General features: G+C 37.4%; 1 protein-coding gene across 1 annotated transcript; it reads right to left on the bottom strand.

The window, feature by feature from the left end:
- Positions 1 to 423: 423 nt before the first annotated feature.
- LOC104901465 (uncharacterized) lies at positions 424 to 14,133 on the bottom strand. The gene is made up of 9 exons (XM_010689052.4): positions 13,768 to 14,133; positions 13,124 to 13,204; positions 10,260 to 10,380; positions 10,064 to 10,158; positions 5,638 to 5,709; positions 2,778 to 3,014; positions 2,500 to 2,608; positions 1,032 to 1,218; positions 424 to 939 (listed from the first exon to the last, which is right to left on the bottom strand). Exons 1-9 carry the CDS (start codon positions 13,789 to 13,791, stop codon positions 855 to 857), a joined length of 1,011 nt encoding a protein of 336 aa, XP_010687354.1. The 5' UTR covers positions 13,792 to 14,133; the 3' UTR covers positions 424 to 854.
- Positions 14,134 to 15,716: the final 1,583 nt, after the last annotated feature.

Here is a 15,716-nt window from a genome sequence, read left to right as displayed (position 1 = left end):
AATGGAAGAATTACAGTAGAAGATGAATGTGAAAAGCCAAACAAAGGTAAGCAAGGGTAAGTTTAATGGGTCCCATGTGAGAAAATTAAAAATGCAGTAAAATTGGTGGAAAATTAGAAAAGGTAGGCCCCATGTGACGAAAATTTCAAAAATTAACATCTTTGGTAGTGTTACGTTGACGGAATTGTTAACTTAGGTAGTTGTATAAGAAAAAGTTTATATTAGGTAGTTATTTATGAAAAGTGATATATATTAGGTAGTTGTTGACAATTTTGGCATAAAATCAAATAAGTACAGAAATAGAGCCCGGTCTATTTTTTATCTATATTTTCCTCATAACCCTAAAGTTTGAAGATGTGGGAAATGTTACTCATGGATTGAAGATCAAGAATATCAAGTCGATGGTCATAAATCATTTCAGTATAACATCAAACATGAAAGATGTTGAATCATTAAATTTCGAGGGTCCTATTGACGCCCCTATAATAATCTAAGCATTTGGAGTACATTTCTACCTACTGAAATACATGGATCATGAACCCATGATTTCACAGTTTTCCAAAAACAAAAGGGGAGAAAAAGGGGGAAGATGTGAACTCTTACAGCAAACAGTAAATACTACAGTCGCAAACCACGACATCCTTAATTCCCCAACAATATAAAAAAGAACAGACGCATCCCACAATGAAAACAATATGAGAGGGGATGAAAATTTCGTATCAAATGAGAGAAAAATAAAGTATCATATTTAGGGGTATGATGTAGTGATATTTTAAAAAAAAACAAAAAGAAAAGAAAAAAAAACAAATTGGAAAGGAGGATGTCGTAAACTTGCTTCCTTACACAGCAAAATACTATTGCTCATCGTTAGGCATCTCCTGGCCAAAGCTACCTTGAGCAAGTCTGTAGTACAGGATACCCATTGTTGCCATGCATGCCCTGCAACCAGCAAGGAAGCTTAGAAACTATATAGATTAAAAGCACAGAGATGCATTAAGATGAGGCTCAGAGCAGATATTAGTAGACATTACATTATGGCTATGAAAAGAAGAATTTTTCTTGGATCCATTCTTGATGATCTCTGATGCCGCACACGCCCTTCTGCAACATCATCAGCATTTAAGGAGTCCTTACGAGACGGTGCAGTTACTGGCAAAGTGGGCAAAGCAGTAGACCAGAAGGGCAGGAGTGCTCTGAGGAACTTATGGCGGAAAGGACCTGTTGCAGTTAGAGGACGGATCAGAAGATAAATTAAAACCTATGCACCATGTGGAGTAAGCAACCTCACTTCCTCAAACATGAGAGAGGTTGCATCTGATGGCTTGCATGAGATATAAATATATATTCCCTCCACCCGGCTGCCTCGATGCTACTCAAGAGCTTTTCTATTTTGGCTTGCCTCAAAGAGAGGTCATATTGACTTAGTTTGTTGGTTATTTATACCCTGAAGTATTATTCCAGAATTGCAATTTACTCCAGAGTGGCAATTAAGTAGAAGGCCTTACATGAATCTTCTATTATAGGCTTTGTTCCGTTCACCTTATTTTCACTTAGTTCAGGAAAAAATAAGTTACATGTTCCGGTAAGTGCAGATAAGTTCATAAGTTCCAATAAGTTCCAACACCTTATAAATAGCTTCGATAAGTTCCAACACCTTATAAATAGCTTCGATAAGTTCCGATAAGTTGAATAGAACACACCCTTACATATTAACAAATGTCTATTCCCAAATGCAAAAAATTTCAAATATGATTATCACAATGGGCCAAGAAATAAAATAAACAAGAACCCAGGTAAAGCAGTCTTAAACAGACTAGTTTTTTCAGAATGTTTAGGCCCAGTCACAGCACATGTAATATGAAACTTAGCGCAGACGGCGGGCCGTGCCTAAAATCAGAACAGACCAGACATCATGCTTAATTTATGGATAAAACCAATAGCTTTAAGCTCTCACGTTTTTCAGCTCTTGTTCACAATTCTGCTATAGCGTCTTCTATGCTATACTGAAATTTCTTGTTCTTCAATCACAATATTAATCATATTGCTTTCTCACCAGTATTTACTTCTTACCCCATCAGTTCACAAGGTACCCATATGCTCCCAAGTCAAACTTTGACAATTGATGTCACTTAAAATATAAATACATATAAACAATTTCAAAAAAATTCCATTTCAAGCTTCTCAAGTTACATTATAATGCATTGAAGTACTTGTGGACTTCAGCAAATCCAAGCGATTAGTGAATGAAAGTAATAAAAAAAAAGGAAATGAAAAATGGTGGGAAACAATGTATAAACTAATGTTGCCTACTTGTACTTCCTATGACAATTAGGTACAAAAATGAGGGATTATTATGAAGGTAACAGAAACCTACAAGTATTGTTCTTGGTAATTTTCATCAGTGTATTTTGACCCAAATTAATGAATCACCATTCAATGCCAAAAGTCGCGGGTGCTTTATATTTTAAATTAAATGGAGTATATTGCAAACTTCCTCACCTCTTCGAGTATACTTCTTCCTGTTCCCATCCTCATCATCAGCAAAATATGAAATTTCAGAGTTCTGCCTATCAACATGTATTGTCCCTTTCCGTGTTGTAGCTCCAGCCTGCATAACTTCGAGTTAAGGCACTAATCCAAAAATTAATTATTCAAAAAAAGTCGCCATATTTTTATAAAAAAACCAAGAGGATGATACTGAATTGCTTTCAAGGAAAAATCCAATATATAAACATTGAGTATAAACATCAAAATGCAGACTTGAATAAAAATCTTACACTTGCAGGACTTCCAGCTGTGATATAATTAGACTCATGATTAGAACTACCGGGAGTACCCTCTATCTCCACTATATCATGTGTAGATGAGCCTATCCCAACCCCAGATATTGCTTCGGGGCCTGCAGCACCGGATACACGCTTCAACGGGTCTGAAGAAAAGGCAGGGGGAGGACCACGGTCTGGCGTTGTCACTGAGACATGATGGCTTCCGAAAACGTTTTTCTCAAGACCAGTCTGCAATATGACAATCAGCTACTGAAAACTAGAAGAACAGGATCCAAGACCACAACACTTCAGTTAAGTAGCAAAACGCATTATGGGTCCATAAAGTAGCCAACCATTCTACAGGTTTCATCACGGAAGAAATAGTAACATGAACATAAATAACGGAAGAGTTCAATAAGGGCGAATTCATGATTCAACAAGTACAACACACTCCTCAATAAGATTATTAGAATAATTCTAGTTACAAATGTCAGTCTCGAGTCAAATCAATGCAGCTAAGTTTAAAAGATCTTGCTGGTTTTGACATCACCGAATGACTATGATTTTATGCTCATTTCGGCTAGACCTTTGAATATAGTATTCCTATATGAGTGTTGCTATAAAAGGTTATCGTTCTAATGCACCAAACACATGATAATACTAAATGTTTAGACAAAGTAATGGCACTTGGCACTTCCACATAAAAGTTATTACAGGACCCATTTTCGACACTAGTACGTAAAGTCCTCTTTCCAGGTAATTTTACTTTCAGAAAATAGTTTGTTATCCCAAGAAACCAGCTAAGTGCTAATCTGAGTCTATGACTGTCACACTAATAAAACTTCATCAATGAATAATATAGTAGCCTATAACCTGAGCATAATCATATGCACTTCAACCTCCTTTGACCTAACTAACCCTTACTTAACTGAACTCCAATACCCCCCTTATTAACCTTTAACCTCCCCACCCCCACTTAATACAACCCCATCGTCACCAGCCCGCTTTCTGTTCAACCACTCAAAGCCTCAAGCCTGACCTCTTCCCTCCGGTCTACCCCTCCCAAGCCTTCCTCCTCCTCCAGTGTCTACTGCAGATCCTGCCCCCATTCCTCTCTCCACCCCCCTCCCCCTTAACTTTTCCTGTTCTCTCATAAAATGGTGACGAACACCCTCCCCCTCCCCCCACGGTAACCCCCTTTCCTCTTCCCACAAGCTCTACCCACTCTGCTCTGCACTCTCTCCTCGTCCCTCAATCAATTTCCAAAAACGGAAATCAATCCCCAAAACTTTATCCTTCTCTCTGCAACTTTCAGAAGTTTCCGATCATGGAACCCATGACTGTACCCTTTACAGAGTAATGTGGAGTGGCCAAGGACACTGTTTCCAGTTACGGAGAGATATGGGAGGACAAAAGATATACAGATGGAAGGACAGGATTCGGGGCCGGTAAGAGAACGCGACGGGCTTGAGTCTGAGGAGGTCGGAGGGGAAGGGGGCAGGAGATATGAATGGGGATATATTAAATAATGGGGGAAATTAACAGGTTTGGGGTTCAATTAAGGGTTGATTAGGGTCAAGGGTGGCTTTGAGTATACAGTCAATAACTTAACAGTAGTGTATTATCATTGTTTCAAATAAGGATGGTTTGAAAAAGGCCCATCAGTTAAGGGTGGTTTTTGGTTCAAAATCCGTATTATCAATATACGCTTTGAATTTTCTGTCAAGTTATCAATATATATAATTTTTCCACGCTGAGTAGATATAGGATCGGGCCAGGCTTCCCTCTCTTAGGGGCTTATCAGCCTATGAAAACAGCCTTCCCATGCACCCCGTGAGTTTTGAACACTTGCCATAATGGGGGAAGATGAAGGAGCTTCGACTCTGTCTCCTGATTTTCTGTCGATGGAGACATCATCCAATATATATTTACAGGGATCATAAATACATACTTGTTACGCAATATGCTCCATATAACGCCTCAAAGATGTATTTGGCCAGGAAGATCAGAGTGAACTCAAGAAAGTTGGTAGATGTTCGTTGAAGATTAAACTTAAATTATCACTTGCTCATGATATTGGCTTGATAAACAGAGGATTGATGCAGAATGTCCAGGAGAGGTTGAAATAACACAGGATTACCAAGAGGTTTGCTAGATCAGTGAAACGACAAAACCATGAATGTGTTTCCCAGAAGCTTTCCATAAGCTAAAAATATAATTATGAAAAAAAACACCAAATACCAGATCAGAATTCACACTAATACTAAACCATTCATTTTCGATGGAAAAGAGCAGTAAGCAGTATCTGAGGATTTCCAATGTTGATGCCAATAGAGCATCATTTAGTAGACAACAAGAGCAAGATCAACCAAACAAGATACTCAAACCTTGGCCCACTTCCCGAGCCCCAATCTCTCACTCCCTATGGCAAAGATCTTAGTGCTCACGGGAAAATGAAAAAGATAAACACAACATAAAACGATGAAGTAGATAAATCATCCAGATGAGAACCATACAATAGCTTATTCAGCAAAAAATCTTGGTGAGTCAGCACTCAGCAGAGACAACCACAATGTTTGTTTTTCATACAATTTCATAAAAACTGGAAAAAGGCAAAGTAGGGAGAGAACACTTTATTTATTGATTATTCTAGTATAGAGATATGAGAGTATCAAGTAGTAATCATGCGAACGAGAACCACGCGTAGGTCATTCAGCAGAATGTCTTCAGTCAGCAGAGAGACAACCAAAATGTTTGATTTTCATACAATTTTATAAAAAACGGGAGAAGGCAAGGTAGGGAGAGTTACATCATTTTAGTATATAGATAAGAGGGAATCAAGTAGTTAGCACAAAGCATTAAAGAATCTTACTTGCAGAACTGCCTCCTTAAGCTTTGAATGTAAGTGTGATCCTGAATCCTTGAAATTTTTAGGAGGCCATATCTACATCACATCAATGTTTATATCGTCAACAACTGAAATCAAGAACGATACTTGAAATAAAGAAGTCAAAGAGAGTAAAATAACAAAAAGATCAAACACAAACAGAATCCCTAATACAGAATAAAAGGTTTTGATAGGTAGTACCTATGTTACTTTGTCTCGCCCAAAATAATTGACTACAGGTGCCAGTCACAAGTATCACATTTGGCATAATTTACACAACCAAGTGTCATATAGTATCTACTATGTAGTGAGTATATATAGCTACATACATAGAAATGGACAGCTCAACCATACCTTGGGGCCTTGGGGGTTTGGAGAGTGGAGTCCCCAGATATACAAATGGCAAAAATTATGAAACAAACAAGTAATATGGGTTTCTAGATGATGGCAAACCCATACCGCCCACACTTGAAGCGAACCACAAAACCCCCTTACGAGAGACGCTTTAATATGATAACGAAAAGTGGCCTTAAGAAACTTTATTATTAAAATTCAACGGAGAGGAACTTTAGACTCCTTATAGGTTCTCTACCCATAAGAGCATCTTCAAGTAATCTGAGTGCACCATACCTTCAACAAAATGTGCACAATCTTCCTTCATCATGGATCTTCTAACATGATATAGCCTTTTGAATATAAAGAAATTTCGACCAGAAAAGACAACACAGTGAAATCAAGCTGCCTCACAATGAGAATAAGTGGAAGAAAAAAAAAATCAAAATCAAGTTATATCAGGGATTACTTTCTTAAGACCACCAACCACCAAGATTTTCTCCACTATAAGATTTTCTAGCTCCACAATTCAACTTTTCATCCTAGAATATGTTTCAGAAATAGCCCTTCACTCTTTCCCCCTCAGAAAAACCTCTCTATTAATAAAATTTTCAAATCTGTCAAAATTACCATCTTGCAGTGCCCTAAATTATAGGACAAAATCATTATAGTTTAAAAGAAAGAAGATAAGGGGAGAAAAAGTTCAACAAATAAAAGACACTCAATTCAGCTAGTTTAACTTTTTCTCAGGAATACTTCTAATCACACATAAAAAGTGATATCATGGTTCACCATGGCACAATGTGATGACCCATAATGCCACCACTGAAAGGAACTCCAAACCAGCATAAATACCTATTTCTAAACCCCAATATCCCACTCCCCCTCAAAACAGATTCTTAAGCTTTTAGAAAAGGAAAACAATAGTTAATTTCTGACCGAGAAAAGGACCAACCAAAGGGGATATTTGCATTAAATTAGGTTAAGACATTGCATAGGCCAAAATAGGCCAAAAAATTTGAAGAAGACATGGTGCAGACCCTGGCCTTTTTTATGATGCTGGCCATAATCGAGGAACCCCCCTGCGAAAAATAGGCAAATTCTAGGGGGGAACTAAGTCCCAGAATGAAAATTTTAATTGTAACTCTTGATCTTGAATAAAAAGTAAAGAACCAAATCAACTGCATACTAGGTTTGAGTTTATGATAAAGATTTTATTCAAACTACAAATTAAACCAGAAATAACTGCAAATGATATTGTGCTTTATTTTAAAGAGACAACTTTCCGAAAAAAGATGGAGAGGAAATTTACGGAGAAAGCAAAATGGTCGTGATATGAGGATTGGGGAACGAAGAACCTAGACAAGAGTAATTTGATTCATACTAAGAGGTTGTTCGCTCATGACAAGAGAAAGGCATGGACTTAATAAAGAGAAAAGAAAGAATTGCAAAACCCCCTAAATCCCCAAGTAGTTTAAATAGTCGAAACTCAAGTGAAAGAATTTCAAAACACCTTCCTTGGTGTTTGCTAGATCACAACCAACAGCTCGATTTCTGTCTTTGCTAGCAGCTCCACCATTTGTTTCCCCTACCATCCTCCACTGCATCAACTGCTCCTCCTTTTATGCAGCATCCAGCCTACCACAATGGCTCCCTCTCAACAACCTCTACCTACACTTACTCCCTTTCAAACTCCACCCACCAGTCCACCACCATTGCTGCTCAACAAAGCATGCTCCACCACAGCAAAAGTGACATAATGCCTGGTGTTTGAAAACTTGAAATTGTCCATAAAACTCTAGATTCAGAAATTTCATGGTCAAATTCAAGTATTTAACCATCAAAAGTCAACCACAGGGTCTTTGGATGAAGTGTTGCTTCTCCATGTCTCTTTTTCTACTTCTACCTCTTCTTGTGATGATAACTGGTGGTTGGTGAGGATGGTGTGGTGGACAATTCTTGGATTTTGATAGAGCAAGTGGCAAACGGAGATGAGAATGAACATTTTGTGGGTGTTGATGGACGTGGTGGGGCATTAGATGTTTTAATATGGTTGGTGACTATTACGGTGGTAGTTCTGAGAAGGCGGGTTGTGTTGGTGAGGCATATATAGGTGGAGCCAGTAATGAGGCGTGGGGTTGGACGGTTGGTAGCATCAGTGGTAGGCGATGGATTTGCGGTAATTCCGGTGGTGTCGCTAAAGGTTGTGCCAGAAGTATGGTGGTGGGTGGGAGATGGATAAGTGGCTTCCATGCAAGCGGTGATAAAGTTGACACATGATGAACCCAAGTCAGAGAATGCAAGTACCAGGGTGTCGCAGAAAAGGAAGAAGGGGTTTATGATAACACCATGAGATCTAGGGGAAATCTAACTGAGGTCCAAGGTTCCCTTCCCTTTCTTAATTTTTTTATCAAACGGTCTCTAAGACCATAGTACAGACTACAGATACTGATTTGCTCGCGAAAGCTTTTCCTGCTGGTTGGTAAGATCTGCAAAGAAAAAGAAACTAAGTGGCCTACTGGCTAAAATGGAAGTGGCGCAAAGCAGAAGCACCAGGAAGACAGATGAGGGACAAATTTGGCAATCTAGAAAGACTTGTTACGACAATAACTGTTGGAGAAAGATGGCAGAAATAGTGGATCAGTGAGGAGGTGGCTGACATGCAGCAGAGGGACAGATTTGATATCTAAGCTGATTGGACCTAATCTGAACTGCATTAGTTGTAAAATGTGCTGGTAGCCCCTTATCCAAATTTGGCTAAACATAAATGTCCCCATTCTTCTACAGCTAATTATGTAATACTAAGCAAATGTATAGCTGATGATAATGGAAAAACAAGTCTCTTGGGAAAAAAAATCTAAGAGCAACAGGAAATATAGTAATAGTATATAAGTATTAGTTTATGGATACAGTTGGTCATTTACAACTGAAATCATGAAACTCGAAATTGCATATATGTGTGAATATCCTTGAGGCAGTCGACCTCCACATAGCTTCAAATTACTTTGTACAGCACACCATGTCACACTCAAAGATACAATAAACTTTGAAAAGTTCAGCCTATCGGCAAGCAAATGCAAAAAGTCAGACATTTGCAAATAGCAACTTGACATCATCAGAAACATGACACTCACTTGTGCAAATGCAAAAAGTCAGACATTTGCAAATAGCAAATTGACATCATCGGAAACATGACACTCACTTGAGGAGAGTTAGAACTCAAAAGGATCAGATAATATAAGGAAGAAGAATGATCAAAGATAATAAGGTGAAAAGCTCCAACCATTGTTACATGGAACGCAGAACATTCCAGAACGTGGTACAGAAACGGGAACATGGAATGCAGCCTCTAGAGTAAACCAGATGGACTCCTAGACCACGTACCCCGTACCGGGACGCGTCCCCTGGAACGTGGAACGTGGAACATGGCCACGTACCACGTTCCCGGTATCAATGGCTCCAACAACAAATAATGTGGGCTTCAAAAATCATTACAAGGTTTTGCTTAATCTAAGTGCTTGTTTTGTTTAAAAATATTACCATGAGAAATAAAATAGTCACTTGTTGTTTGGTCAACATAAATTTTGCAAAATGAAGGCAAGAGATGACAAATTGATGAGTCCCATGGACACAAAAAACAACACTGGAAAGTAATGCTTCGTCCGCAAGGGTCAAACTTCCAGCTTGTATCCCATATGGATCATTGCAACCCAGGACAAGGAAATTTTCCAGAAAGTTGAGCAAAGAAGCCCCATAAGCAAGATGAATAAACATTAGGGGCTTCTTCCTTTTGTTATCTTCCTTCAGACCTTTTACAGCTTGCGCAATTGCACTTGACAATATTTATTTCTTATATGCCTCCACATTTAAGCAATGAGCCACACATTGACTAAAGTTTAAAGTACATCCACAGCCACAACATAACCTGTTTTTACAAATCAAGTTCACAAATCAAGTGACAAACACCTAATCTTACTTCAACATAACAGTTTTAGCAATGGCATTTACAAATATCAAAAGCAAGATGATTAACAGAAGAAACAAAGGCCAATTATAGCAATCTAACAACAGGACTCACTGAAGATGAACACGCTGGGCAGACATATCCGGCCGGTGCTGTGTGCGGAGGAAAACTTTTTATGTGTGAAATCAAGCAATTTGTATGTATAACATCTGCAGACAAGATTATAAAGTTCATAATAACATCTTATTAGAATGCAAAATCAATTTGGGAAAGTTTATCCATCTAACATCTAGATCACTAAAGAACATACGCAAGCAGCCAAGGCGAGTAGTTTGAGGATCTGTTCCTTCATCGAGCACAGCATTACATTTACCACAATTAGGAGGCCAATCATACTCTCCATCTATTACCCACTCTGAGTAGGTGCGGACCTACATAAAGCAAACATCCACGACTAAGTAAACACAATGTAGCCTCCAATGTCAGTTGCCCGCAAGAAAGAAATAGTTGAATCAGGTTGTACAATATTACAATGCAACAGATACACTTTTGGTATCGAGAAGAAGACCAGTCTCTGCAGCGAAGTATATCTGACTAAAATTTGTCAGACACTGGTCAGAATCCCTTGCAGTTGCAGATGCATGAAATACAAACATTCATTAAAAATGCCATTGACAAATGAGCTATGTTACTGCTAATCTAGTTTGACTTTCAAATATCACAACACTTAGCAAACACTAAAGTGAGGATGCATTGGCTCTGACTCTGCACTGAACCACAGCACATATTTGGAAAAAAAGAAACACCACATTTTTAAGTTGAAAGAATAAACTACGGAAATTGAACGGGAGAACAAAGGGGATAAAATCCCCCCTGTGACCCCCCTAGGGAGAGGAACGCCCTCATTTAATTTCCTTACGGAAATTGAACGGCCGAACAAAGGGGATAAAAGCCCCCCCCTGTGACCCCCCTTGCTTCCCCCCTTGACCCCCTAAGGGGGAACCGAAGGAACAATTATTGACTGCCCCTTGCCCTCTTTCTCTTCCTTTTTGAGTACGAGAAAGGGGTGGGGGCAGATCCAAAGAGGACAATGTTTTCATTGAAAGTTGAAACAATATATCGAGGACTATTTTCTTTAGGATATAATGATCAATTGGTAAGCACACCGAAGTCTACATATCATACATTAGGAGCTGTCAGCCTGACAAAAAAATACAAACAAGATATGATGGTCCCATTACCAGTCCCAATCTACATGAGGGCAGGTCCATTTCCATTACCTTTTAACACCTGTATCACATTCCATTTACAGAAAATTTTCAATCAATATAGACTGGATATATTTATGTTGATAACAGCAATTAGTGAGCACAGTAACAAGTAGCTATGTCTTTCAGGTATAGTGACACTATACTGCAATTATAATGTGTTCACTTTGAAGATTATCATTCAGTACCAGTTCGACCATAGGTCTTCACAGTACGTATCATACTGATCCAAATCAGTACATTGATTATCTGTTATTATGACATCATACAGCAGACAAGGATAGATCTAAAATGTCCTAAGCATATGCATGTGCATACATTGACATTCTTATAAAAGGTCCAGACGAAAATGGAAATTACAAAAAATGCTCTACTCTGCCGGTTGCAAGTCTTTCAGAGAGCAAGTCAGCACATATTTCAAGGCATTTTATGAGAACACTCCCTTCATCCTCAGATAAACTTCAAATTAGCCTTGGTCATGCTTTAAGGGGAAAAATAGCATAGGCTTCTTACTAGATGGTGTAAAAGTAAGAATGAAAGAAATGATTGAGATAACATTAGTGGGGGGTCTGACTCTCACATCATGTGGGATATGGAAAGAGAGTATGTGAGAGGGTGCGAATTAGTGGGGTCCACATCACATGGATTGGCGGGGTAAATTTTCCACTTAAGGAGTTGAGGCAAGAGGAAGTTTACATGCAGATGCCTGTAAAGGAATACAGGAACATTTCTCTGAGGATAGAGACCGTAATTTTCAGCATAAACATACCAGCAGTTTTTTCATTGAGACTCCAGCTTTCTTTTAAAATATTTAATAGTCAAATTTAAAGAAGAAGATATAAACAAAACCTAGAAAGAAATGAGTTAAACCATAAGAAGCATATATCTAGGCTGATTAACATAAAATTGGGTTACTGATCTCATACTGTACATATCCAATATGAAAATTTGAATCCACCACAAAGTGCAGAACAAGAAAAGGAAATGCATTTTCCAATAGGGTGTTCATTTAGTACACCACAAGTGATACTGCATGATTGGCCACAGGGTGCCAAACAAGTGATGCCAACAAAAAGTTCAATAACATTTTTTTTCTGTACATGCCTACATGGGGTCGTGATTTCCAATCGGGTGGTTTACATTGTATAACACAAAAGCAAATCCAAAGGAAGTTAACTTCTATGAGCTCCTATAGTCCTATCTCTAGGGAAATCAGGTAACAAGTAGTAATATTACTAGAGGAAACAAGACGCTTCCTTTGATGATCACATCCCAAAGGAAGAAACACTTTATGAACCAACAAACTAAGAGATTCCCCATCCCAGTAAGGAATTTACAGATCATAGATATAAAAGTGCATTCTCACTCATACCCATGGTTCTATTAGATAATCTATTTCTTTCCCTACCTCTACAACTGGCTGCAGCTTTGTGAAAGGGGTTTGTCAATCTCTTAAACTCAGAAAAAGTGTAGCATGACATCCCTTAATACTTTATTGAAGCTAAATTAAATATACGATGATTCCAAAACATAATTCCGAACACACATAATCAAGATCCAACTTGGACCCAATATGAATTTGTGAGGTTTATTACTACCTTTCTCAAGTGAGAGGCACAATTGACAAAAGCTCAATCAGGAAAAACACAAATCAAATTGGTAGGCGGCCAACTATTATACATTCTATGTTTACCTACCTGTGATAAGCTACAAACACAGCCGACAAGGAGAATTCTGTTCACAGCAGTAAGATTCAAAGTTATCCTCAAAATCAGGACAGTATGAGGCAACACATAATGCTCAAGCAACGGAAGGATAGAAGAAGATGATGTAGTAAACAAACTAACGTAATAGGGTCACAGGAATATAGATATATATGTACAAGCTGTAAATAAGAAATAATTACCACACAAATTTGGTGTTCAGGGAAGCATATGCATTCTCCACAAACAGGAACCTTGTGCACGAAACAGTATAATTTAGTTGCCTGAAAACCCAAAGCATACCTCAGTGAGCATTACCAATTGTGATAAACATTATAGACAGCAACTCAACAAAGCAAGCTGATACTATAATCCGATTTTAGAAATAGCAACAGCATTATCATCACTTGGCAAAAGCCAAAATTAATACAAACCAAAACTGTTCCATCGCACCTGAAATCCGATTTCAAGCTAATTATCATGCATGCCACAAACTAACCAATCACTTCAACACTATGTTCAAGGTAGGACACATCAAACTTCCAGCAATATACAAATTGAACCCCCGCCCACTACTAACCACGATTGACTCCCATCAAAGTTGAATTATCCACAAACTCCTTTAGTTACGACAACTCAAAAGTAAACATATCCAATTTTGCGCATAAATTCAGAAATCCTTCAAAAAACTTCTTAGATCTGAAACAGCAAGATCATGCAATTGTACAGCCAATCCTTACAATGGAAGCAATTACTTAAGCAAATGATCAAAGAAAACTACAAAATTAACAAGTAGATTGACAATTTGATGAATCAGAGAAGATTATGAGAAGAAAGAGAGACTTACTTTGCGGCATTTGCAGACTACCATTGCATTGACGGGTGATGTAAACCCTAAAAAGGACTGTAAATTAAGGGACCGAAATCACGAAGTAAATGATCAAATTGGTTGAGATTGAAAGTGAATCTGATGGAAATTTTGGGGGGAAATTAGGGTTTAGCGAAGAAAATGAAGAAGAAAGGGGAGAGAGAAATAGAGAAGAAGTGATGATTTTGATGGATCATACATAAATTACAATCACAATGCGAGATATTGATGTGCATACATTACAGTTACAGCTAACTTTGGTTCTTAGTTTCTGGTATCAGCACAGCAGCAAACCAATGTCAAAGTTCTACAAAATAACAAATTTCTCCCACTCAACAACAAAAAGAATTCACCAAAAAGAAAAACAATTTCTTTTGTCCAAATTTCTTTTGTCCAAATTTCTTCAAAATACTTTTTCCATAGCATTTGAAAAATATGATATTTTAAATGGTATAATAAAAACGACAATTTTTTGCTCAAAAACTATCTTCAACGACAAAATATATAATTGAACCGCACTAATTTTTAAAAATTTTATGTATGGTATAAAAGAAGATATAGGCTTTAAAAAAGGTTTTAGAAGAATCACGCGAAAAAAGAGAGGAAATAGAGCAAAAAGGGGTAAAAAAAATCAAAATGTTAGACACGTGTGGGTCAATGCTTGAAAACGAAGTCAACACATTGCAATCGAGCTAGTGCTACCTTTTTGCCTCCAAAAAAATTATAAGGTCGTTTTGTGCCTCATTTTTCATTAGTTATAGTTCTTGCAAAAAGTGCATCTTCTAAGGTCATTTTCGATAATTTTTCTTTTTTCTTTTAGTAAAATAAAGAAAACTATTGGAACTTATTAATAAGTGATTGGAACTTTTATATATATTATAATCATTTTAATAACAACGGGTCACACAACATCTACAAAAAGAACTTGATACATAACTTAACAGATGGAAATAACTAAAGCAACAAAGGATTCCTGCATCGAAATTACGATTGTTGAGTAGATCTTGCACTGTGTAACATTCATTGTACATATCTTTGAATACACAATTATAGTTTGAAGGATGATTTTCATCTCATTCATCTAAATGTATTTTAAAATTTGATATAATTCATCTAGAATATACAACCTTTTCAAAGACATAACAACACAACCTCACATAACACTTTGCCACCGAAAAACCCATTTTCATTGTAATCCGTCCAATCTTCAATTTGTGATATAAAAGAAAATAAGAGAAGAAAATCTTTATCTTTATTTCAAGGGATAAAAGTCCATTACGGTAGGAGGAAGTTTATTATGAACCTAAAAAAACAAACAAATCTAAAGGATTAAACGATAAAATAAATAGAAATAAAGATTAGGGCTTCCCCATCAGTATAAATGATGGTAGCCCCTCCAAATCACTAATGGATGCTATGGTTTGAGAGAGGGGCCGGAGGAAAAGAGATATGCAAAAGAAGTTGTCTTGCAAGATTTTTACTAGTTATTAGCTCGGGAAATGTCTGAGGTATACTTGTGTGTTACGTTTTAGTAGTTCAAGATATCTAATGTATGTTATTTACGAGGGCTCTTTATCATTCCAAACGATTAAATAATTTAGGGCAATAATGTTTCATATCCTTAATTGACACCAATAATCTCAATTGTTATTCACCTTCTTATATTAATACCAAGTAATGTTTAACTCAGAATAATCCCAACTTTATATATGTGTTCCCTTCTCAAAACACTCTTAGCCTTTTTTTACATGTTGGAGCCAATTTTTAAGGTGACGTGAGTCACATGACTATTTCGTAACTTCATTTCCCCTCCTTCCATGAAGCAAGTAAAGTAACTCAACTCCATCTCTGTCAACATCCACCAAACTACTAAAGGAGTGTGTTTAGTGTCCCCTTCTCTCTCCTTTATGCAAGCATACTCCTTCATT

Source organism: Beta vulgaris, chromosome 8 (genome assembly GCF_026745355.1).
Source record: "Beta vulgaris subsp. vulgaris cultivar EL10 chromosome 8, EL10.2, whole genome shotgun sequence".
Taxonomy (NCBI): domain Eukaryota; kingdom Viridiplantae; phylum Streptophyta; class Magnoliopsida; order Caryophyllales; family Amaranthaceae; genus Beta; species Beta vulgaris.
Note: the sequence above shows the minus strand (reverse complement) of the source record. Positions and strands in the feature narration are given on the sequence as shown.